Here is a 26,354-nt window from a genome sequence, read left to right as displayed (position 1 = left end):
GCTTCAGTTAGTTTTGTTCTTAACTGGTAAATATAATTTTTGGTTTCCTTTGTTCACTGGCTCAATCTATTGTATTTTATTTTTGTGGACTGTTTGCACTTTGTTCATGGGTATATATGTATATGTGTATATTTCATTATTTTAATTATTATTTGCCTGAATTTGTAACTGCCATTTGTCTGAGGCTCATCTTTGGTTTCTCATTTTTTGGATATTTGTTTCAATCTCACTTGATGCCATAACAAACCACTTGTGAAACCTTCGCTCCTGACCAGAGATCAAGACCTGAGCCTTTGGAGTGGGAGCACTGACTCCAAGACCCTAGACTACCAGAGAACTAACCCTACTAGGGGGTATCAAATAGTGAGAACTCACACAAAGGAAACCACTGGAATACAGGACCCAGCATCACGACCACCAGTAGCACCCTGTGCAGGATACCTCATGTAAACAACAAACAAAACAAAAATGCAAACCCAATCATCAGCAGACAGGATTACCACCTCACTCAGCCTTGCCCATTAGAGGAAAAACAAACAAGCAAAAACTTAGCACAAATCTGATCCTATAGGAAGCTTACACAAACCACTGGACCAACCTTAAGTGTTCCTGTTAGTCGCTCAGTCATGCCAGACTCTTTGCAACCCCATGGACTACAGCCCACCAGGCTCCTGAGATTTTCCAGGCAAGGATACTGGAGTGGGTTGTCATTTCCTTCTCCAGGGGATCTTCCCAACCCAGGAATCAAACCTGGGTCCCCTGCACTGCAGGGAGATTCTTTACCAACTGAACTACAAGGGAAGCCCCTTAAGAGGGCAGAAACCAAACAGAAGAAAGAATTCAATCTTGAAGCCTGGGAAAAGGAGAACTCAAACACAATAAGTTAAAAAATAATAATAATGATGAAAAGGAAATACTAAGGACTTCCCTGTAGCTCAAACAGTAAAGAATCTGCCTGCAATGCAGGAGAACAAGGTTCGATTCCTGGGTCGGGAAGATCCTGCCTTGCAGGCTACAGTTCATGGGGTTGCAAAGAGTCAGACACGACTGAGTGACTAACACATACACACAGAGAAATACTACCCAAGTGAAGGAACAAACTAGAAACATATAAGTCCAAATAAATGAAGAGGAAAGAAGCAACCTACCTGAAAAAGAATTCAGAATAATGATAGTAAATATAATCAAAAACATTGAAATAAAATGGAGACAATGCAAGAATTAACAAAGACCTAGAAGAATTAAAGAATAAACATGCAGAGACAAACAACCAATTACTGAAATTAACAATACTCTATGGGAGTAACAGGAAAATTTGGCCTTGGAGCATGGAATGAAGCAGGGCAAAGGCTAATAGAGTTTTGCCAAGAGAACACACTGGTCATAGCAAACACTCTCTTCCAACAACACAAGAGAAGAGTCTACACATGGACATCACCAGATGGTCAACACTGGAATCAGACTGATTATATTCTTTGCAGCCAAACATGGAGAAGCTCTATACAGTCAGCAAAAACAAGACTGGGAGCTGACTGTGGCTCAGATCATGAACTCCTTATTGCCAAATTCAGACTTAAATTGAAGAAAGTGGGGAAAATCACTAGACCATTCAGGTATGACCTAAATCAAATCCCTTACAATTATACAGTGGAAGTGAGAAATAGATTTAAGGGCCTAGATCTGATAGACAGAGTGCCTGATGAACTATGGACAGAGGTTCGTGACATTGTACAGGAGACAGGGATCAAACCCATCCCCAAGGGAAAAAAATGCAAAAAAGCAATCTGGCTGTCTGAGGAGGCCTTACAAATAACAGTGAAAATAAGAGAAGCGAAAAGCAAAGGAGAAAAGGAAAGATATAAGCATCTGAATGCAGAGTTCCAAAGAATAGCAAGGAGAGATAAGAAAGCCTTCCTCAGTGATCAATGCAAAGAAATAGAGGAAAACAATAGAATGGGAAAGACTATATCTCTTCAAGAAAATTAGAGATACCAAGGGAACATTTCATGCAAAGATGGGCTCGATAAAGGACAGAAATGGTATAGACCTAACAGAAGCAGAAGATGTTAAGAAGAGGTGGCAAGAATACACAGAAGAACTGTATAAAAAAAGATCTTCATGACCAAGATAATCACAATAGTATGATCACTCACCTAGAGCCAGACATCCTGGAATGTGAAGTCAAGTGGGCCTTAGAAAGCATCACTATGAACAAAGCTAATGGAGATGATGGAATTCCAGTGGAGCTATTTCATATCCTGAAAGATGATGCTGTGAAAGTGCTGCACTCAATATGCCAGCAAATTTGGAAAACTCACAGTGGCCACAGGACTGGAAAAGGTCAGTTTTCATTTCAATCCCAAAGAAAGGCAATGCCAAAGAATGCTCAAACTATCACACAATTGCACTCATCTCACACGCTAGTAAAGTAATGCTCAAAATTCTCCAAGCCAGGCTTCAGCAATATGTGAACTGTGAACTTCCATATGTTCAAGCTGGTGTTAGGAAAGACAGAGGAACCACAGATCAAATTGCCAACATCTGCTGGATCATCTAAAAAGCAAGAGAGTTCCAGAAAAGCATCTATTTCTGCTTTATTGACTATGCCAAAGCCTTTGACTGTGTGGATCACAATAAACTGTGGAAAATTCTGAAAGAGATGGGAATACCAGACCACCTGACCTGCCTCTTGAGAAACCTATATGCAGGTCAGGAAGCAACAGTTAGAACTGGACATGGAACAACAGACTGGTTCCAAATAGGAAAAAGAGTTCGTCAAGGCTGTATATTGTCACCCTGCTTATTTAACTTCTATGCAGAGTACATCATGAGGACATCCAGCTGGGCTGGAGGAAGCACAAGCTGGAATCAAGATTGCTGGGAGAAATATCAGTAACTTCAGATATGCAGATGACACCACCCTTATAGCAGAAAGTGAAGAGGAACTAAAAAGCCTCTTGATGAAAGTGAAAGTGGAGAGTGAAAAAGTTGGCTTAAAGCTCAACATTCAGAAAACTAAGATCATGGCATCTGGTCCTATCACTTCATGGGAATAGATGGGGAAACAGTGGAAACAGTGTCAGACTTTATTTTTTGGGCTCCAAAATCACTGCAGATGGTGACTGCAGCCATGAAATTAAAAGACACTTACTCCTTGGAAGGAAAGTTATGACCAACCTCGATAGCATATTGAAAAGCAGAGATATTACTTTGCCAACAAAGGTCTGTCTAGTCAAGGCTATGGTTTTTCTGGTGGTCATGTATGGATGTGAGAGTTGGACTGTGAAGAAAGCTGAGCGCCAAAGAATTGATGCTTTTGACCTGTGGTGTTGGAGAAGACTCTTGAGAGTCCCTTGGACTGCAAGGAGATCCAACCAGTCCATCCTAAAGGAGATCAGTCCTGGATGTTCATTGGAAGGACTGATGCTGAAGCTGAAACTCCAATACTTTGGCCACCTCATGCAAAGGGTTGACTCATTGGAAAAGACCCTGATGCTGGGAGGGACTGGGGGCAGGAGGAGAAGGGGACGACAGAGGATGAGATGGCTGGATGGCATCACTGAGTCAATGGACATGAGTTTGAGTGAACTCCGGGAGTTGGTGTTGGACAGGGAGGTCTGGTGTGCTGCGATTCATAGGGTCAGAAAGAGTCGGACATGACTGAGTGACTGAACTGAACTGAGAAGGAATCAGTAGCAGAATCTGAAGCAGAAGAACAAATCAGTGAGCCGGAAGACAAAATGGTGGAAATAACTTCTGAGGAGCAGAATAAAGTGAAAAGAATGAAAAGAACTGAGGATAGTCTCAGAGACCTTTGGGACAATATCAAATATAGCAATATTCAAATTATAGGGGTCCCAGAAGAAGAACGGAGAAGGCAATGGCACCCCACTCCAGTACTCTTGCCTGGAAAATCCCATGAACGGAGGAGCTTGATGGGCTGCAGTCCATGGGGTCGCTAAGAGTCAGACACGACTGAGCGACTTTGCTTTCACTTTTCACTTTCATGCATGGAGAAGGAAATGGCAACCCACTCCAGTGCTCTTGCCTGGAGAATCCCAGGGACGGGGGAGCCTGGTGGGCTGTGTCTATGGGGTCGCACAGAGTCGGATACAACTGAAGTGACTTTGCAGCAGCAGAAGAAGCAGAGAAAAATAAAGGGTATGAGAAAATTTTTGAAGAGATTATAATTGAAAATTTCCCCAACATGGAAAAGGAAATAGCCAATTAAGTCCAAGAGGCACAAAGAGTCCCATACAGGATAAACCCAAGGAGAAACATGCCAAGACACATACTAATCAAATTAACAAAGACTAAACACAAAGAAGGAATATTAAAAGCAGCAAGGGAAAAGCAAAAAGTAACATACAAAGGAAACCCCATATGCTTAATAGCTGATCTTTTCAGCAGAAACTCTGCAGGCCAGAAGGGAATGGCAGGATATATTTAAAATACTGAAAGGGAAAAAATATTACATCCAAGGTTACTGTACCCCGCAAGGATCTCATTCAAAATTGATGGAGAAATAAAAAGCTTTTCAGACAAGGAAAAGTTAAGAGAATTCAGTACCACCAAACCAGCTTTACAAAAAACATTAAACGGACTTATATAGTCAAGAAATACAAAAGAAAAAAGATCTACAAAATCACCTCCAAACAATTAAGAAAATGGCAATACGAACATATATATCAATAATTACTTTAAATGTAAATGGATTAAATGCTCCAACCAAAAGACACAGACTGGCTGAATGAATACAAAAACAAGAACCATATATATGCTGTCTACAAGAAACCCACTTTAGCCCTCAAGACACATAAGGACTGAAAATGTGAGGATGGAAAAATATATTTCATGAAAATAGGAAGCAAAAGAAAGCTGGAGTAGCAATCCTCATATCATAAAAAATAGACCTTAAAATAAAGAAGATTACAAGAGATAAGGAAGACCACTACATAATGATCAAGGGATCAATCCAAGAGGAAGACATAACAATTGTAAATATCTATGCATCCAACATAGGAGCACCTCAATACATAAGACTACCATTAACAGACATAAAAGGAGAAATTGACAGTAACACAATAATAGTAGGAGACTTTAACACCCCACTCACACCAATGGACAGATCATCAAAACAGAAAATTAATAAGGAAACACAAGTCTTTTTTTTTAATTTATTTATTTTAATTGGAGGCTAATTACATTACAATATTGTAGTGTTTTTTTTTCCATACATTGACATGAATCAGCCATGGGTTTACATGTGTTCCCCATCCTGAACCCCCCTCCCACCTCCCTCCCCATCCCATCCCTTAGGTCATCCCAGTGCACCAGCCCTGAGCACCCTGTCTCGTGCATCAAACCTGGACTGGCAATCTGTTTCACATATGATCATATACACATTTCAATGCTATTCTCTCAGATCATCCCACCCTTGCCTTCTCCCACAGAGTCAAAAAAAAACTGTTCTATAAATCTGTGTCTCTTTTGCTGTCTTGCATATAGGGTTATCGATAACCATCTTTCTAAATTCCATATATATGCATTAGTATGGCATCTGGTCCCATCACTTTATGGGAAGTGTTTCCCCATCACTTCCATAGATGGGGAAACAGTGGAAACAGTGTCAGACTTTATTTTTGGGGGCTCCAAAATCACTGCAGATAGTGATTGCAGCCATGAAATGAAAAGACGCTTACTCCTTGGAAGGAAAGTTATGACCAACCTAGATAGCATATTCAAAAAACAGAGACATTACTTTGCCAACAAAGGTCCGTCTAGTCAAGGCTATGGTTTTTCCAGTAGTCGTATATGGATGTGAGAATTAAACTGTGAAGAAAGCTGAGCGCTGAAGAATTGATGCTTTTGAACTGTGGTGTTGGAGAGGACTCGAGAGTCCCTTGGACTGCAAGGAGATCCAACCAGTCCATTATAAAGATCAGTCCTGGGTGTTCTTTGAAAGGAATGATGCTAAAGCTGAAACTCCAGTACTTTGGCCACCTCATGCGAAGAGTTGACTCATTGGAAAAGACTCTGATGCTGGGAGGGATTGGGGGCAGGAGGAGAAGGGGACGACAGAGGATGAGATGGCTGGATGGCATCACCGGCTCAATGGACATGAGTTTGAGTTAACTCTGGGAGTTGGTAATGGACAGGGAGGCCTGGTGTGCTCCAATTCATGGGGTTGCAGAGTAGGACACGACTGAGCAACTGAACTGAACTGAATACTGTATTGGTGTTTTTCTTTCTGACTTACTTCACTCTTACTTCCAGTTTCATCCACCTCATTAGAACTGATTCAAATGTGTTCTTTTTAATGGCTGAGCAATATTCCATTGTATATAAATACCACACTTTTCTTATCCATTCATCTGTGATAGACATCTAGGTTGCTTCCATGTCCTGGCTATTATAAACAGTGCTGTGATGAACATTGGGGTACACGTGTCTCTTTCAATTCTGGCTTCCTCAGTGTGTATGCCCAGCAGTGGGATTGCTGGGTCATTTGGCAGTTCTATTTCAAGCTTTTTAAGGAATCTCCACACTGTTCTCCATAGTGGCTGTACTAGTTGGCATTCCCACCAACAGTGTAAGAGGGTTCCCTTTTCTCCACACCCTCTCCAGCATTTATTCTTTATAGATTTTTGGATTGCAGCCATTCTGACCGGCATGAGATGGTACCTCATTGTGGTGTTGATTTGCATTTCTCTGATAATGAGTGATGTTGAGCATCTTTTCATGTGTTTGTTAGCCATCTGTATGTCTTCTTTGGAGAAATGTCTGTTTAATTCTTTGGCCCAATTTTTGATTGGGTCGTTTATTTTTCTGGAATTGAGCTACAGGAGTTGCTTGTGTATTTTTGAGATTAATTCTTTGTTAGTTGCTTCATTTGCTATTATTTTCTCCCATTCTGAAGGCTGTCTTTTCACTTTGCTTATAGTTTCCTTCATTATGCAAAAGCTTTTAAGTTTAATTAGGTCCCATTTATGTATTTTTGCTTTTATTTCCATTACTCTGGGAGGTGGGTCATAGAGGATCTTGCTATGATTTATGTCAGACAGTGTTTTGCCTATGTTTTCCTAGAGGAGTTTTATAGTTTCTGGTCTTATGTTTAGATCTTTAATCCATTTTGAGTTTATTTTTGTGTATGGTGTTAGAAAGTGTTATAGTTTCATTCTTTTACAAGTGGTTGACCAGTTTTCCCAGGAAACACAAGTCTTAAATGATACATTAGATGAGATGGATCTCACTGATATCTTCAGGACATTCCATCCAAATGCAGAAGAATACACGTTCTTCTCAGGTGCACATGGAACATTCTCCAGGATAGACCGCATCGTGGGTCACAAATCAAGCCTCAGTAAATTTAAGAAAATTGAAATCATATCAAGCATCTTCTCCAACCACAACACTATGAGACTAGATATCAACTACAAGAAAAAAACTAAGAAACACAAACACACGGAGATTAAACAACATATTTCTAAATAACCAACAGATTACTGAAGAAATCAAAAGGGAACTCAAAAAATTTCTAGAAACAAATGACAATAAAAACACAACAACTCAAAACCTATGGGATGCATCAAAAGCAGTCCTAAGAAGGAAGTTTATAGCAATACAGTCCTACCTCAAGAAACAAGAAAAACATCAAATAGACAACCTAACTTTACACCTAAAACAAGTGGAAAAAAGCAAACAAACAAAAAAACTCCTAAATTAGTAGAAAGAAAGAAATCATAAAAATCCAAGCAGAAATAAATGAAAAATAAATGAAAGAAACAATAGTAAAGATTAATGAAACTAAAAGCTGGTTCTTTGTGAAGATAAACAAAATTGACAAACCTTTAGCCAGACTCATCAAGAAAAAAAGAAGAATCAAATCAACAAAATTAGAAGTGAAAAAGGAGAGGTTACAACAGACAATGCAGAAATACAAAGGATTATAAGCGACTATTATGAACAACTATATGGCAATAAAATGGATAACCTGGAAGAAATGGACAGATTGTTAGAAAAGTTCAATCCTCTAAGACTGAACCAGGAAGAAATAGAAATTATGAACAACCCAGTTACAAGCACTGAAACTGAAGCTGTGATCAAAATCTCCCAAAAAAACAAAAGCCCAGGACCAGATGGCTTCACATGAGAACTCTATCAAACATTTAGAGAGGAGCTAATGCCTATCCTTCTAAAACTCTTTCAAAAAGTTGCAGAGGAAGGAACACTTCCAAACTCATTCTACGAGGCCACCATTACCCTGATACCAAAACCAGACAAAGACAACACAAAAAAAAGAAAACTACCGGCCAATATCACTGATGAACACAGATGCAAAAATCCTCAACAAAATTTTAGCAAACAGAATTCAGCAACACATCTAAAAGCTCATAGACCATGATCAAGTTGGGTTTATTCCAGGGATGCAAGGATTCTTCAATATACGCAAATCAATCAATATGATACACCATATTAACAAATTAAAAGATAAAAACCATAGGATAATCTCAATAGATGAAGAAAAAGCCTTGGACAAAATTCAGAACCCATTATGTTTAAAACTCTTCAAAAAATGGGTATAGAAGGAACCTACCTCAACATAGTAAAGGCCATATATGATAAGCCTACAGCAAACATTATTCTCAATGGTGAAAAGCTGAAAGCATTCCCCCTAAGATCAGGAACAAGACAAGGGTGTCCACAACTATTATTCAACATAGTTCTGGAAGCCCTAGCTACAGCAATCAGAGAGGAAAAAGAAATAAAAGGAATCCATACCAGAAAAGAAGAAGTAAAGCTCTCACTGTTTGCAGATGACAAGATACTGTACATGGAAAACCCTAAAGATAGTATCAGAAAATTACTGGAGCTAATCAGTGAATTTAGCAAACTTGCAGGATACAAAATCAATAAATAGAAATCACTTGCATTTCTATAAACAATGAAAAATCAGAAAGAGAAATTAAAGAATCAATCTCATGTACCATTGCAACAAAAAGAATTAAATATCTAGGAATAAACTTACCTACGGAGACAAAAGAACTGCACACAGAAGATTATAAGACACTGATGAAAGAAATAAAAGATGACATAATCAGATGGAGAGATATTCCATGTTCCTGGCTAGGAAGAATCAATATTGTGAAAACGACTATACTACCAAATGCAACCTACAGATTCAATGTGATCCCTATCAAATTACCAATGGCATTTTTCATAGAACTAGAACAAAAAATTTCACAATTCATATGGAAACACAAAAGACCCCAAATAGTGAACGCAGTCTTGAGAAAGAATGGAATTGCAGGAATCAACCTTCCCGACTTCAGCTACAATCATCAAAACAGTATGGTACTGGCACAAAAACAGAAATATAGACCAATGGAAGAAGATACAAAGCACAGAAATAAACCCATGCACCTATGGGTACCGTATTTTTGACAAAAGAGGCGAGAATATACTATGGGGCAAAGACAGCCTCTTCAATAAATGGTGCTGGGAAAACTGGACAGCTACATGTAAAAGAATGAAATTAGAACACTTCCTAATACCATACACAAAGATAAACTCAAAATGGATTAAAGACATAAACATAAGACCAGAAACTATGAAACTCTTAGAGGAAAACATAGGCAGAACACTCAATGACATAAAGCAAGATCCTCTATGACCTCCTAGAGTAACAGAAATAAAAACAAAAGTAAATAAGCAGGCTTGATTAAACTTAAAAGCTTTTGCACAGCAAAGGAAACTATAAGCAAGGTAAAAAGACAACCCTCAGAATGGGAGAAAATAATAGCAAACGAAACAAGTGACAAAGGATTAATTTCCAAAATATACAAGCAGTACATACAACTCAATGCCAGAAAAACAAACAACAAACAAAAAGTGGGAAAAAGACCTAAATAGACATTTCTCCAAAGAAGACATACAGATGGCTAAGAAACACATGAAAAGATGCTCAACATCACTCATTATTACAGAAATGCAAATCAAAACTACAATGACATAAAACCTCACACTGGTCAGAATGGCCATCATCAAAAAGTCTACAAACAATAAATGCTGGAGAGGGTGTGGAGAAAAAGGAATGCTCCTATACTGTTGGTGGGAATGTAAATTGATACATCCACTATGGAAAACGGTATGGAGATTCCTTAAAAAACTAGAAATAAAATCACCATATGACCCAGCAATCCCACTCCTAGGCATATACCCTGAGGAAACCAAAACTGAAAAAGACATATGTATCCCCTTGTTCTTTGCAGCACTATTTACAATAGCTAGGACATGCAGACAACCTAGATGTTCATCAACAGATGAATGGATAAAGAAGTTGTGGTACATACACACATGGAATATTACTCAGCCATAAAAAGGAACACATCTGAGTCAGTTTTGATGAGGTGGATGAACCTAGAACCTATTACACAGAGTGAAGTGAGTCAGAAAGAGAAAGGTAAATATCATATCCTAATGCACATATTCGGAATCTAGAAAAATGGTACTGAAGAATTTATTTATAGGGCAGCAATGGAGAAACAGCCAATAGACTTACGGACATGGGGAGCAGGGAGGAGAGGGATGAGATGCATGGAAAGAGTATCATGGAAACTTACATTACCATATGTAAAATAGATAGTCAATGGGAATTTGCTGTATGGCTCAGGAAACTCAAACAGGGGCTCTGTATTAACCTAGAGGGGTGGGATGGGGAGATGGGAGGGAGGTTCCAAAGGGAGGGGATATTTCCTTGGAGAAGGAAATGGCAACCCACTCCAGTATTCTTGCCTGGAGAATCCCATGGATGGAGGAGCCTGGTGGGGTACAGTCCACAGGGTCGCAAAGAGTCAGACACGACTGAGTGACTTCAGTTTCACTTTCACTTTCACTTTCATGGCTGATTCATGCTGAGGTTTGACAAAAAGCAACAAAAACTCTGTAAAGCAATTATCCTTCAATAAAAAGTTAATTAAAAAAAAAAAAAGAATCTACCCAAAGCTGGGGAAAGTACCATGCAAAAATATCAGAGGGAACAATGACTGAAGCCTCCACAAGGCCAGGAAGAGTTCCTATTTCCACTAGCCAGTGTGGAAAATCTCATAATTCATGGGACACTGGGCAGAGTACTCAGAAGGGTCTTACCTCATTACTTAGGGAAAAATTAGCCCAGACCAAAGGCTCTGTGGTGCCACCAGTTTAAATTAAGCTTCAAAAGTATCAAACTATTTTGAAATAACTCAACTATGTCTTGAATAAAGCTCAAGAATAGCTGTAAGAATATAAAAGATTAGCCAGCATCCAATCAAAAATGAACAGGCATAAAAAGAAGCAGGAAAATATAACTCATAATGAAATGGGGGAAATCAATCACTTAAAATGGACCTAAAAATGGCACACATGATATAATTAATAGAAAAGGGCAGTAAAAGTTATTATAACTATATTTAAGAAGGAGGAAATAGTGAGCACATTATGTAGAAACATGGAAGATACAATAATGACCCAAATCAAATTTCCACTAGAAAGTATAAACAGCATATATGATGTTACAGAAAAAAAGGTTATAGAATCTGAAGATATCACAATAGAAACTCTGCTAAATTCAATAAGGAGATAACAAAGATTGAAAAAAAAATGAATAGAGCATCAGTAAGCTTTAGAAAATATCAAACAATCTCATGTGTACTTGAAAGTCCTTCAAGGCAGAAAAAATAATGGCTAAAATGTTCCTAAATTTTATGAAAACCATAAACTCACAGATCCAAGAAGCTCCATGAACCCCAAGCCAAGAAACATGAACACAGCTACACTAAGGCCCAACACAAACTGGTTAAAACCAGTGATAAAGGGCAAAACTATTCTAAGAAGATGTGAGGATAAAATAAGTCACAACTCGAAGACTAAAAAACCAGAGAAGGCTTTTGGCATCATTGCCATTTACGACCTCCTGTAAAGGTAACTGTCATCTCTAATAGTTATCAAGCGCTCCTGATGAATCAAGCACAATGCATAACCCAAATTGACTACTGCTGCCTTAGAAACTGGCAAAGGAAACAAAGAACAATAGCTAACATTCAATGAGACATATGCTTTATACTCATTTTCCCACTTAATCCCTCCACAACTAAATGTGGTTAATACTAGTAACCCTGAATATTCATTGGAAGGACTGATGCTGAAGCTGAAGCTCCATTACTTTGGCCACCTGATGTGAAGAGCTAACTCACTGAAAAAGGCCCTGATCCTGGGAAAGACTGAAGGCAGGAGGAGAAGGGGGCCACACAGGATGAGATGGTTGAATGGCACCACCAACTCAATGGACATGACTTTGAGCAAACTCCAGGAAATAGTGAAGGAGAGGCAAGCCTGGCATGCTGCAGTCCATGGGGTTTCAAAGAGTTGGACACGACTTAACTGAAAAACAACTATCATTAAACCTATCTTACAGATGAGGAAACTAAAGTAGAGAGGTTGAGTAATTTGCCCATGGTCTCACAACTAAAAAGTGGTAGATCCAGGATTAAATTGTACAGGCAATCTGACCTAACACACCTAACCGCTATATCATACCACCTCCTAGCAGAGAAATACCCAAGCTCATGCGCAATAAACAACTTTTGCAGAATGGCAAACAACCATACCAACTCTACTATGAACTTAACCTTGCAGAATTATGACACTATTCCAAGGGACTCTAATGCAGAGCCAAGGGCCATAGCAAAAATGAAAGCCACTTCTAAGGAAGCTCTGATCACTCTGGGTTATATCTGAAGTTGTTTCATTTTTTCCCCAATATGCCACCAGAAATATCACTGAAGACGTCAATCTAATCATCAGACACCTAACTATACAATCAACAATAAAACGTCCTCCAGAATGCTTTTCATCAATCTCCACTAGCAGAGTGGTGTAACAGAGTCATGCCAAAGACATGAGCCACTATGTCCCAAAGAGACTACTTCTCAAGAGGACGATATTAATTTTGTAAAAATAACAACTTTCAGAATGCAGCACCTGACAAAGCTTTGCCTTTAACTATAGTCTGCCAGGCTCCTCGCCAGGCTCCTCTGTTCATGGAATTCTCCAGGTAAGAATATTGCAATGGGTTGCCATTTGCTTCTCCAGGAGATCTTCCCAACCCAGGGATTGAACCCGGGTCTCCCACATTCCAGACAGATTCTTTACCCTCTGAGCCGCCAAGGAAGCCCAGCTTTACCTTAGGTGTCTCAAACACTTGTTCCAGATGTATGATGTGTTCATGTTTCACACTTTTTAGGATGTCCACTTCCCGTTCAAGTAACTTCACAGCAGAGCTTCCAGCCTTAGATGATGAGGAAATACAGATTTCATGTAAGAATTTCATTACCGCATACCTCAATACAAAAGTTAGAGTTATTTTATATTTTTTTCCAATATTTTTTCAGAAAGTTCCTTTTCCAAAAGATAATATGCAACCTATCTGCATGATAAGATTAATGTATACCCTTTCTTTCCTTTGCCCAATTTTAAGAGATAATTCAGCCTCAAATCATATCTGTTTCTTGGACGGTTTCTATAAATTAGCTAACAACATGGTCTCTGTCATATCACAAAATTATTGCAGCTCTTAATATGCTTTTTGGTATTTCCTTCAAAATTATGTTGATCGTTTGATGGTAGCATAATAAAAACAAAATCTACTTTCTAGGAATGTCAATTAGAAAATGAATATAAGGCATCTGTCTCATTAACTGTCAGTTATTGATAAAATAAAATGCGTTTGTTTTATCTTGCTTTGTCTCCATTACATTTATATACATATCAAAAGGAAACAATAGGCAATTGAGATTTTATACTTAGTCCTGCATTATATCACTTCCTAGTCCCCCAGCCTCAAAAATTTGATAGCGAGAGAAAGAGAGAGAATGCACAATGGAGATGGAGATAGAGATTTTTGCCTTCAGACCAACCTAACTCCAAATTACCTCCTTAGGTGAAATCCTTAACCATACCTGAGCAGACCGTCAGGTGTGGGTACAAGTAACTGATTGTCTATACCATCATCTAAGATACTCCAGAAGGGCTTTTTCCACCTTTGCCAGCACTACCACCACCCCAATCATCATCCCTTTTGATATCTAAATTACCGTAATCATTCAAGAATAAACACTGTCCTCATTCACATAAAAATATCCCTGAAAGGAATAACAAAGCTCTTACTCCTCCCTCCTTCCTTCTAACCCACCCCCTCCCCCAAAGTTAGAAGAGACACAATAGCTCCTGAAGGACTTGGAAAGAGATTGATCATAAGGCAGATTTTACCTAGTTAAAATTTTACCTACTGTCATCCCTGCTTCTAAGTATCTTTACCCTTTAAACATTACCATCTCAAGAGTGATAGGAAACTGCCCACCCACTGTGCCCCACCCATGGAGGATGAATCCTAGAGGAGAAATAACTTTATAGTTATCAAGAGAAATAGTGACTTCGAGGAATAAATTCCTGTCGAGACTAGACATGGACAGATGTCACAATTTCTCCTAATAATTCATCTCAAGCCTATTCCTACTTCCCACCACAAATGGTTTATCTATATTTAATGCAGTAATATATTGTCCAATTCATATACTGACTATATAATTTTATTTTACTATCTTGTTGTCCTGAAAAGTCTCAGCATCAATATCTATGTGCAAGATTATGAATTCCTAGAGTTGCAAGCAACTGACTATATAACCCTGAAACCTAAGCCTAACCCTATCTGACACCAAAGAAACAAAGGAATTCCCATTTAGTTAATCCTAGGGATTTCTGGAAGGACTCTGGATCTCCCCTTATTAAGATTTAATGTTACTTTATTAAACTTTAGGGGGAAATGATATGTAATTTCCTATAGAAAATTAAAGAATACATATAACCTACTATTTCATTTTGTAAATATAATATCACAGACCCAAGAAAAAAACACCATGGTAATGTTGCCTTTTATTTTTCCTCAAGCACAGAAATTGTTTTCAAGTTGATGAAATGATCAGTTATAAAGTTTGAGGACTTAGATTCTCCCTTAAAGGGAAGCCCACTCCATTCTTCACTCCAGTGCAATCTAAAATGAGAAATACAGCGGATACAAGGTAAACAGTACAGAAGAGAGCTGGAGAGAAAGTGATTCAAACAGAAAGAGCTGGTAGGATGAATAAACAGAGCTGGCTATCAATGAGGAAACAATGAATGAAAGGAAAGGAGAGGATCAGTTCAGTTCAGTAGCTCAGTCGTGTCCGACTCTTTGTGACCCCATGAATCGCAGCACGCCAGGCCTCTCTGTCCATCACCAATTCCCGGAGTTCACCCAAACTCATGTCCATAGAGTCGGTGATGCCATCCAGCCATCTCATCCTCTGTCGTCCCCTTCTCCTCCTGCCCCCAATCCCTCCCAGCATCAGGGTCTTTTCCAATGAGTCAACTCTTCGCATGAGATGGCCTAAGTATTGGAGTTTCAGCTTCAGCATCAGTCCTTCCAATGAACACCCAGGACTGATCTCCTTCAGGATAGACAGGTTGGACAGGGCAAAGTATATCAGAACCACATCAGGAGAGACTATCAGGACCTACTGCTCACTAAGAAAACAATGCTAGCCCACAACCCTACATCTACATATACTGATAATCAGCCCTCATCTTCAACTGACTCTGGTAAAAGAAAGAAAGTAAAAGTGAAAGTCACTCAGTCATGCCCCACTCTTTGCAACCCCATGGACTATACAGTCCATGGAATTCTCTAGGCCAGAAGACTGGAGTGAGTAGCCTTCCCTGGAGTGGGTAGCATATCCCTTGGGTATGGCTGGGGACAGCAGACTTGGGATCGCATAAGCCCTCTTGGAGGAGGTTGCCATTAACCTCACCATAGAGCTGCCAGAACTTACACAGGACTGTAGAAATAGACTCTTGGAGGGCACAAAGAGAAACTTGTGCACACCAGGACCAAGGAAAAAGGGGCAGTGACCCCACAAGAGACTGATCCAGACTTGTCCAGGATGTCCAGGACTCTCCAGCAGAGGCGTGGGTTAGTGATGGCCTGCTGCAGGGTTGGGGGCACTGAGTGTAGCAGTACATGCACAGGACCTTTTGAAGGAAGTTGCCATTATCTTCATTACCTCCACCATGGTTTGGTGCCAGGTAAATAAAAGGGAAGTGAAGTTGGACTGTGAAGAAAGCTGAGCACCGAAGAATTGATGCTTTTGAACTGTGGTGTTGGAGAAGACTCTTGAGAGTCCCTTAGACTGCAAGGAGATCCAACCAGTCCATTCTGAAGGAGATCAGCCCTGGGATTTCTTTGGAAGGAATGATGCTAAAGCTGAAACTCCAGTACTTTGGCCACCTCACGTGAAGAGTTGACTCATTGGAAAAGACTCTGATGCTGGGAGGGGTTGGGGGCAGGAGGAGAAGGGGATGACAGAGGATGAGAGGGCTGGATGGCATCCCCGACTCGATGGACGTGAGTCTGAGTGAACTCCGGGAGTTGGTGATGGACAGGGAGGCCTGGCGTGCTGTAATTAATGGGGTTGCAAAGAGTTGGACACAACTGAGCAACTGAACTAAACTGAACTGAACTGAAATAACAGGGAGGGAACACAGCTTCACCCATCAATAGAAAATTGGATTAAAGATTTACTGAGCATGGCCTCACCCATCAGAACAAGACCCAGTTTCCCCCTCAGTCAGTCCCTCCCATCAGGAAGCTTCCAGAAGCCTCTTAACCTTATCCATCAGAGGGCAGACAGACTGAAAACCACAATCACAGAAAACTAACCAATCTGATCACATGGACCACAACCTTGTCTAACTCAATGAAACTATGAGCCATGCCATGTAGGGCCATCCAAGATGGATTGGTCATTGTGGAGAGTTCTAACAAAATGTGGTCCACTGGAGAAGGGAATGGCAAACCACTTCAGTATTCTTGCCTTGAGAACCCCAAGAACAGTATGAAAAGGCAAAAAGATAGGACACTGAAAGATGAACTCCCCAGGTCGGTAGATGCCCAATATGCTACTGGAGGTCAGCGGAGAAATAACTCCAGACAGAATGAAGAGATGGAGCCAAAGCAAAAACAACATCCAGTTGTGGATGTGACTGGTGATGGAAGTAAAGTCTGATGCTGTAAAGAGCAATATTGCATAAGAATCTAGAATGTTAGGTCCATGAATCAAGGCAAATTGGAAGTGGTCAAACAGGAGATGACAAGAGTAAACATCGACATTTTAAGAATCAGTGAACTAAAATGGACTGGAATGGATGAATTTAACTCAGATGACCATTATATCTACTTCTGTGGGCAAGAATGCCTTAGAAGAAATGGAGTAGCCATCATAGTCAACAAAAGAGTCCAAAATGCAGTACTTGGATGCAATCTCAAAAATGACAGAATGATCTCTGTTCATTTCCAAGGCAAACCATTCAATATCACGGTAATCCAAGTCTATGCCCCAACCAGTAACGCTGAAGTTGAATGATTCTATGAAGACCTTTTTAGAACTAACACCCCAAAAAATGTCCTTTTCATTATAGGGGACTGGAATGCAAAAGCAGGAAATCAAGAAACACCTGTAGTAACAGGCAAATTTGGCCTTGGAGTACAGAATGAAGCAGAGCAAAGGTTAATAGAGTTTTGCCAAGAGAACACAATGGTCATAGCAAACACCCTCTTCCAACAACACAAGAGAAAACTCTACACCTGGACATCACCAGATGGTCAATACCGAAATCAGATTGATTATATTCTTTGCAGCCAAAGATGGAGAAGCTCTATACAGTCAGCAAAAACAAGACTGGGAGCTGACTGGGGCTCAGATCATGAACTTCTTATTGCCAAATTCAGACTTCAATTCAAGAAAGTAGGGAAAACCACTAGACCATTCAGGTATGACCTAAATCAAATCCCTTACAATTATACAGTGGAAGTGAGAAATAGACTCAAGGATTAGAACTGATAGTGCCTGAAGAACTATGGACAGAGGTTCATGACATTGTACAGGAGGCAGGGATGAGGACCATCCCCAAGAAAAAGAAATGCAAAAAAGCAAAATGGCTGTCTGAGTAGGCCTTACAAATGGCTGTGAAAAGAAGAGAAGTGAAAAGCAACAGAGAAAAGGAAAGATATATGCATTTGAATGCAGAGTTTCAAAGAATAGCAAGGAGAGATAAGAAAGCTTTCCTCAGTGATCAATGCAAAGAAATAAGAGGAAAACAACAGAATGGGAAAGACTAGAGATCTCTTCAAGAAAATTAGAGATACCAAGGGAACATTTCATGCAAAGATGGGCACAATAAAGGACAGAAATGGTACGGACCTAACAGAACCAGAAGATATTAGGAAGAGGTGGCAAGAACACACAGAAGAACTGCACAAAAAAGATCTTCACGACCCAGATATTCACGACGGTGTGATCACTCACCTAGAGCCAGACATCCTGGAATGTGAAGTCAAGTGGGTCTTAGGAAGCATCACTATGAACAAAGCTAGTGGAGGTAATGGAATTCCAGCTGAGCTACTTCAAATCCAAAAAGATGATGCTGTGAAAATGCTGCACTCAATATGCCAGCAAATTTGGAAAATGCAGCAGTGGCCACAGGACTGGAAAATGTCAGTTTTCATTCCAATCCCAAAGAAAGGCAATGCCAAAGAACATTCAAACTACCATACAATTGCACTCATCCCACAGGCTAGCAAATTAATGCTCAAAATTCTCCATGCAAGGCTTCAGCAGTACGTGAACTGTGAAATTCCAGATGTTCAGGCTGGATTTAGAAAAGACAGAGGAACCACTGATCAAACTGCCAACATCTATTGGATCATCGAAAAGGCAAGAAAGTTCCAGGAAATCATCTATTTCTGCTTTATTGACTATGCCAAAGCCTTTGACTATGTGGATCACAACAAACTGTGGAAAATTCTTAAAGAGATGGGAATACCAGACCACCTGACCTGCCTCTTGAGAAATCTTTACACAGGTCAGGAAGCAACAGTTAGAACTGGACATGGAACAACAGACTGGTTCCAAATAGGGAAAGGAGTACATCAAGGCTGAATATTGTCACCTGCTTATTTAACTTCTATGCAGAGTACATCATGCAAAATGTCGGGCTGGGTAAAGCACAAGCTAGAATCAAGATTGCCAGGAGAAATATCAATAACCTCAGATATGCAGATGAAGCCACCCTTATGGCAGAAAGTGAAGAAGAACTAAAGAGCCTCTTGATGAAAGTGAAAGAGAAGAGTGAAAAAGTTGGCTTAAAATTCAACACTCCAAAAACTATGATCATGGCATCTGGTCCCATCACTTCATGGCAAATAGATGGGGAAACAATGGAAACAGTGACAGACTTTATTTTTCAGGGCTCCAAAATCACAGCAGATGGTGACTGAAACCATGAAATTAAAAGACTCTTGCTCCTTGGAAGGAAAGTTATGACCAACCTAGACAGCATATTAAAAAGCAGACACATTACTTTGCCAACAAAGGTCCATCTAGTCAAAGCTATGGTTTTTCCAGTAGTCATGTATGCATGTGAGAGTTGGAGTACAGAGAAAGCTGAGTGCCGAAGAATTGATGCTTTTGAACTGTGGTGTTGGAGGAGACTCTTGAGAGTCCCTTGGACTGCATGGCATATCCAACCAGTCCATCCTAAAGGAAATCAGTCCTGAATATTCATTGGAAGGACTGATGCTGAAGCTGAAACTCCAATACTTTGGCTACCTGATACGAAGAGCTGACTCATTTGAAAATACCCTGATGCTGGGAAAGATTGAAGGCGGGAGAAAGGGACAACAGAGGATGAGATGGTTGGATGGTATCACCTATTCAATGGACATGAGTCTGAGTAAACTCCAGGAGTTGGTGATGGACAGGGAGGTATGGCATGCTGCAAGCAGCCCATGCGGTCGCAAAGAGTCGGATATGACTGAGTGACTGAACTGAACTGAAGCCTTTCCCTTCTACAGGGGATCTTCCCAATCGAACCCTGGTCCCCAGCATTGCAGGCAGATTCTTTACAAGCTGAGCCACAGGGAAGCCCAGGAATATTGGAATGAGTGGCCTATCCCTTCTCCAGAAGATCTTCCCAATCAAGGAATTGAACGGGGGTCTCCTGCATTGCAGGTGGATTCTTTACCAACTGAGCTATGAGGGAAGCCCAGAAGGCTAGAGAAATACCCACATTTCTCCAGGGCAACAGCCCAGGGTCTGTCCCTAAGGGTCAGATGTATTCGTGTGAAAAACCGTACTACCTACCCGACCTTGCAGTAGAACTGCACCCTCAGTATGATGCTAAGAAGCCTTACCTTTTCTTTGTTCACTTTTTTAATTGCCCACTTAGTTTCTCTTTCCTTGTCTATGGCTTCAATGACCATTCCAAAGCTCCCTTGTCCCAATATTCTTCCAAAGGTATAGATTTCCTAGATTAAAAAATAAGAGTTCTTTTGTCTTTCTCTGCCATTCATCAGGTATGACAAATGAACATATAATACTGACAGGCATCCACGCAAAGGAAGAGTGACTCTGCTCCAGGGTAAAATCAAATAGAAGGCACTGACACCACATATTTGCTTCAGTATTAATAAACACATCCTAATTAAGCAAAAATAAGTTTTGTTGAGTCTTATTAAATATCCTTTAGAGAAAAACCATAAAAATCCTAATGAGGAAATGTGAAAAACTTCAAATATATAAAAAATGAAACTCTCATAAACTATAATATTAAAGAAATGTCTTCACAAGAAAAAGAATGGAGTGTTAATACATGTATACCAATATATTGATATATACTGTTTGTATAAAATAAGTTGTCCAAAAAATTATTCCCAAACTCTGAGAACTATACTATAAAATCAACACATATTAACCATTAGACAACTGCTTTCCTGTTCACCAGGTAACCTTTCTCTTCATTGTTTCTACTAAATAATCATTTTTGTTGTTTTATTTCTTTTTGTTTTAGGAAAGGGATTATATAAATCCTTTTTTATATTTATATTAAAGTTTTTAATATAAATAAGCATTTAGGAAAAAATTAAAACCATCCATAGTAACATTATCCAAACCAAGGATCCTTCTGTTCATTACTTCACTCCTGCTTACAGAGACAGAATGCCCTGGTCTTGACACCAGCATTCCATTTCACGTTGTAAAATAACAAGCAGGTAACTCATTTACACTTTCAGTTCTTGTGAATTTGGTTGGAGAGAGTCAGTCTCCCTGATCTAAATCAACTGCAGGGCATTAACAAGAGTTTCTAGACCCATTATGCCCAGATATTAGAACAGGAGAGAAACCCTGAGCTAATGTCACTGGGGGAAGTCTCTCTTGAAGCCTTCTTAGAGCAAGCCTTAGAGATGCCAGGTTCCCCCATGTGACCACTTTCACCTGCACCCTGCAACAGATAAACTACTGCTAGACTTCATATTTTCTTCTGCTTACACTCCTTTCTGACTTTTGTAAATGAAGATGGAGTATCCAACTAATTACTTACCTACTCCATAAAGGGCTTTTCTGCCTAACTCTGCAACATGGTGATTGTTCTTTTGACTTTTTTCAACATGTATGCATTGGTCCTCAAACACTATTGTTGCTCTCTTGCTTACAAATATTTGGACTCATTTTTTTCATTCCAAGATGGTCTAGAAACACCTTATAAAGGTATTTCTTTTTTATCCTTTAAAAAGCCTGCCTGAAACCTTGCAGGCAAAATATTCATGCTTAGCGCATGAGGAAAAAGGAGAAGGAAGAAACGGAAGGGAGGAGAGAGAAGAAGAGAGGAAGCAAGGAGTGGAAAAAGAGACACAGGGTGAGAAGGGAAGACACAGAAAGGGAAAAAAAAAGAAGAAAAGAAAAATGTTCAGCTTCAACATGTAGATTTTTCTTAGCTATCTTCTCGTGATACATACTTTGGGGGCTACAAAGATGAATAAAACATAATTCCTGTTTTCTTATCATTTGTCTCATGCCTGGCTCAATGGACATGAATCTGAACAAACTCTAGAAGATAGTGGAAGACAGAGACTGGCATGCTGCAGTCCAGCAGAGTGAGACACGACTTAGTGACTGCACAACAGCAACATCATTTGTAACTCATGAGATAAAATTTTTACTTAAGTCATACAGTCTTAAGTTAAAAGAAAAAATACAAAATGACATTGGGGCCAGAGACCAGAGCTAAAATTCTGGGAACATAAGGGAAAATGGTATGAAAAAGATGGCTCCTGAGAAGCATGTGGGAGAACAAAGGCAAAGAAAAGAAGGAAAATTGAGAATTTTTTCCATAATCCAATAAAGGAATGAATGAGTGAGCTGATAAATGAATACATTTTTCTTTTACAAAATCTCTTATGACTAAATTTAAAACAGTAAATTTGTGGATTTTTTTTTTTTTTAATGCAGGTCTTTTGTAAGATTTTGTAAGACTTAACAAAATCTTTAACAGGGGAAGATTTAAGCTTTCAGGTCAGAATTTCTTAGAAAGCTTTTCTGATCACTTCAAGTAAATTGCTAAATATTTTTTAAAACAATTGTTCAAAATAATTTAATATTAATGGAATTTTCCTCTTGTAGTTGTTCCTATTGTAGTTCCGTCAATCTAGCATTAAAGGAACACATTTTAATTTCTAAGATGGTATTAAATTTAAGTCATATTTGCATATAAGAACTAGAATCCTGGGAAGAATAATATTGGTTTTCACTCAATCACAAGCTGAAGAAAAATGGGCAAGTCCACAAGGGAAATTTTGGCCTCCCTACTGGTCATCAAAGAAGTGAACAGCCAAACTATCTAAGTCATCTGGTCTCTCTCTTTCTCTCAAATAGGTCTATATAAAGATTTCACAACTGCCCTCAGCAACCGGCAAGACTTGGAGACCAAATGCTCTCATTTTATCTAATAAATGTCCTCCACTTAATTATGCAAGTCAAGTTACATCTCTATGAACAGAAAAAATAATTAGTTCACATTTTCTTTAGTAAAGACTTCAACAATCTTAAAAAATGGTTAAGTTTCTTCTTTTCTTTCCTTAGAGACTTACTTTTTAAATCACCTTTGTCATGAACATTGACTTAAAAGAAATCTGAAAAATTTCTAGTAGCTTCAGTTTGCCCTCTATATACCTGAATAGCAGCTCCATTGTCCATCCTTATGTGAGGAACTTTTCCTTCTGTGAAGTTGCCCCGACCCCACTGTTGTTGAGATGGTTTTCTCTCTATATTTGAAGATTTTGAGGGCTTGAACCAAAAAGAAATTTTAATACTAACATTAAGATATAATATACTTGTTGACAAAGTAAGAACCCTAATTTAGATAATCTGAAAATTTTTAATATGTGTCAAGATATTTATTGTATACAAGACAGTTTATCACCTTTTTCAAATTCAAAGCCCTATATAATTCATTCACTCATTAGGCTAAAACAAGCCTTAAGAAGTTATTCAATCTAATCTCCTGAATCCAGGCAATTCTACATGATGATCTGCACAGAAGATAAACCAGGACTTAAAATCTTTAAAATCACAAGAGAAGTCAACTTCACAGTTTTCTCAATCACTCTTGTTTCAAGACATAACAATCATCTCAAATAGGTTATACACAAGAAATTACTGACCAGACATTCACAAAATATGCTTTGAATGAAAATAACATAGAAACAATTCACTCAGAGACATCTATATGGCAATAACTATACCATAATACAATTCAGAAATTACAGTTTAGAATGAAAACTTGGAAAAGGTATAAATTTGAGGACTGACAACCTAACTTTTCTTAAACTTACAGCTCTCTGTCTCCAAATTTATGCTCTATCAATGACAATCTTCCAGAGTGCCTCTTCTCTATAAAGACAAACATACCAAAACCAGTCCAACTGGGTATTCACAGATTGTAACTAAGGCAAATCAGTTCTGTAAGGTATATTTGATAGTCCATCTAGATAACCAGGAACTGTCCACCCTGTATTTAACCATCATAAATCTCATTCTGCATCAGTTGAAGAAAATGCCCCCAAATTCAGGTTTAATTCGATTTGAAAACCAATCAATTTCCATATAAACCACTTTTTAAATAAAAGCTGGAATAACATTCCAAATTATTTATAATCCTGGGAAATCATTAATTTGGGGCAGTGGTTGGTTAACAGAATGAAAGAAATTATCAACCGATTTTTCTTACCTCTTCTGTAAGAAAGAAATTTACCTTAATAGTAAAGAAGGCAATGAATTAGCTGACAAGGGTCCATGAATAAGGATGAATGTAGGGATGGATGAGGGACTGGGACATCAACTTGTGTTGGGATGTAGAATCTTTAATATTTACCGAATCTTTTCCAGAGGTAACATCTTTGCTGGCTCCTTTTTCTTTTTTTTTTTCTGGTGAGACTATAAATTCTGAACTACCCGTGCTTGATGTCTGTGACATTTCCACCACTGACATTGGAGAAAGCTTTGTTTTACAAGAACATATACAAAGTGCATTTTTCTGAGAAGCAGATGAGCAGTGAGGGCACTTTGTGGGTTTTTTACCACAGCTGCTATCAGCCATTTGCTTAACTCTGCAACAAAAGCAACTTTATTAAAAGAAAGATGTTTCCACTGTTTGAGGAAAAGAACCAGACCAAAAAGGAAAAGGTAGGCTGATGGTGAAAACTCTAACTTCCAAGTGGTGAGGTCCTTAGGTTAATGATGCACTCGACTTCCAGTCACACATGAGAGCTGCAGGAAGAAAAGAAATCTCCATTTAGAAAATTCTTTCTTATCCTATCACTCTCCTAGAAATCAAAGACAAACTAGCAACTGGCACCAAAAGCATCCTGCCTACATGTGAAAAGTTAATATTTACAACAAAATTAGAATACATTTCTACAAACCAATACATTCTCATCTTCCAGAATTGACTCTTTGAACTCCAGACATTTATTTAACAGCCCAAAGAATCACCCTCTGAACTGCTAAAAAGTGTGGTCTAAGGAAATTTGGTGGGTTGATACAAATTTTTTTAAAATAAAGTAGAATAAAATAGATAAATATATGAGAGCATTTTGCATAGCTCCTTGGTAAGGTTTGTGAAACTTTAAAAAAATTACATAGTTATGAATGTATAGAACATGTATGTATGTGTGTGTGTACACTTGGTCACAATACAAAATGCATTTCATAAGGTGGGTTGTGGTAAATAAAAAAGGCTTTAAAATACTTGTATAAAACATACATTACTGTGGTTTCAAAAGTTAATAAGCCTCTGTCTACATATTATCAGAGTAAATCCATGCTGTTGTGTGCTCAGTCGCTAAGTCATGTCTGACTCTTTACACCCCATGTACTATATAGCCCACCAGGCTTCTCTGTCCCTGGGATTTCCCAGGCAAGAATACTGGAGTGGGTTGCCATTTCCTCCTCCAGGGGATCTTCTCAACCCAGGGGTTGAGAACCTGTGTCTCCTTCATTGGTAGGCAGATTCTTTACCACTGAGTCACCTGGAAAGCCCCAAATCCATACTATACACTTCACAAAGGAGTAGATAATTTGATTCTATAAAGCTATCTAATGCTAAAAGTTCAAAGGCAATATCAGAAGTATCCTTATTTTTACTCTCAAATAGAAAAATAGGAACTAGTGTGTGGTACTTCTCCCTGAGTGAACAGGAATGCCCATCATTCTACCTAACCAGTTATTGCAGCTATATGTATAGTGGCAAGTTGGAAATATGTGGGTTTAGGAATGAGAGAGGATGTGTTCTGCAGCACATGAAAAAGAAACTGAGAAACTTCCAGAAGTAACTGGGAGTACATCATCATGGTTCTCTGCCATCCTACTTCAGATATTACTTGAAAGTATATTTTGAAATCATAGATTGATAAGGCTGGGGATATATAGAATATACCTTTGTTCTTTGAACTGGAATAAACTTGACCATAATAGGAGCTAGATATCTTTATTTCATTAAAGAAATACATTTCTAGCTTTAGTTATCTAAGACTGGTTTTCTAACCAGAAATAAGGGTTGACTTTGATCAAATCTTTACCTATCGTGATTATCATATTTTTCTTATTTGATTTTTTGGTATGTTTTATGGTATTAAAAGCTTTCTTAATATTAAAGCACTCTTGCATTTTGGGTATGAACCCTACATGATCATGATGGATGATTCTTTCAATGTGCTGAAAAATTGAAATGTTTGTATTCTGACTTTTCACAGTTATATTCATAAGCTAAACTGGTCTCTAATTTTCCTTTTCACTCATCTTTATCAGGTTTTGATACAAGACTCTGGCAGTTTTATAAAATAAATTGGCTATCTTTCCATCTCACGATGCTTTGTAACAGTCTGTACA

At 38.8% G+C, this 26,354-nt stretch overlaps 1 protein-coding gene across 18 annotated transcripts in view; it reads right to left on the bottom strand.

Annotated features, from left to right (window-relative positions):
• STK33 (serine/threonine kinase 33) overlaps positions 1–26,354 on the bottom strand; it is a 199,253-nt gene that overhangs the window by 64,163 nt on the left and 108,736 nt on the right. For all 18 annotated transcript variants that reach the window (XR_008703032.1, XM_055548715.1, XM_055548721.1 and 15 more), the window contains 4 exons: positions 24,340–24,734; positions 23,139–23,252; positions 20,324–20,437; positions 13,223–13,327 (listed from right to left, as the gene is read on the bottom strand). Coding sequence is in view for 17 of the 18 variants with exons in the window: in XM_055548715.1 (XP_055404690.1) it covers positions 13,223–13,327; positions 20,324–20,437; positions 23,139–23,252; positions 24,340–24,564 (558 nt within the window). In the remaining variant the exon portion in view is untranslated. The remainder of the gene's footprint in view (positions 1–13,222; positions 13,328–20,323; positions 20,438–23,138; positions 23,253–24,339; positions 24,735–26,354) is intronic.

The sequence above is a fragment of the Bubalus kerabau genome, chromosome 15 (assembly GCF_029407905.1).
Source record: "Bubalus kerabau isolate K-KA32 ecotype Philippines breed swamp buffalo chromosome 15, PCC_UOA_SB_1v2, whole genome shotgun sequence".
In the NCBI taxonomy this organism is placed as follows: Eukaryota; Metazoa; Chordata; class Mammalia; order Artiodactyla; family Bovidae; genus Bubalus; species Bubalus kerabau.
The sequence above is the reverse complement of the archived record's forward strand: the minus strand, read 5'-3'. Positions and strand labels throughout refer to the sequence as shown.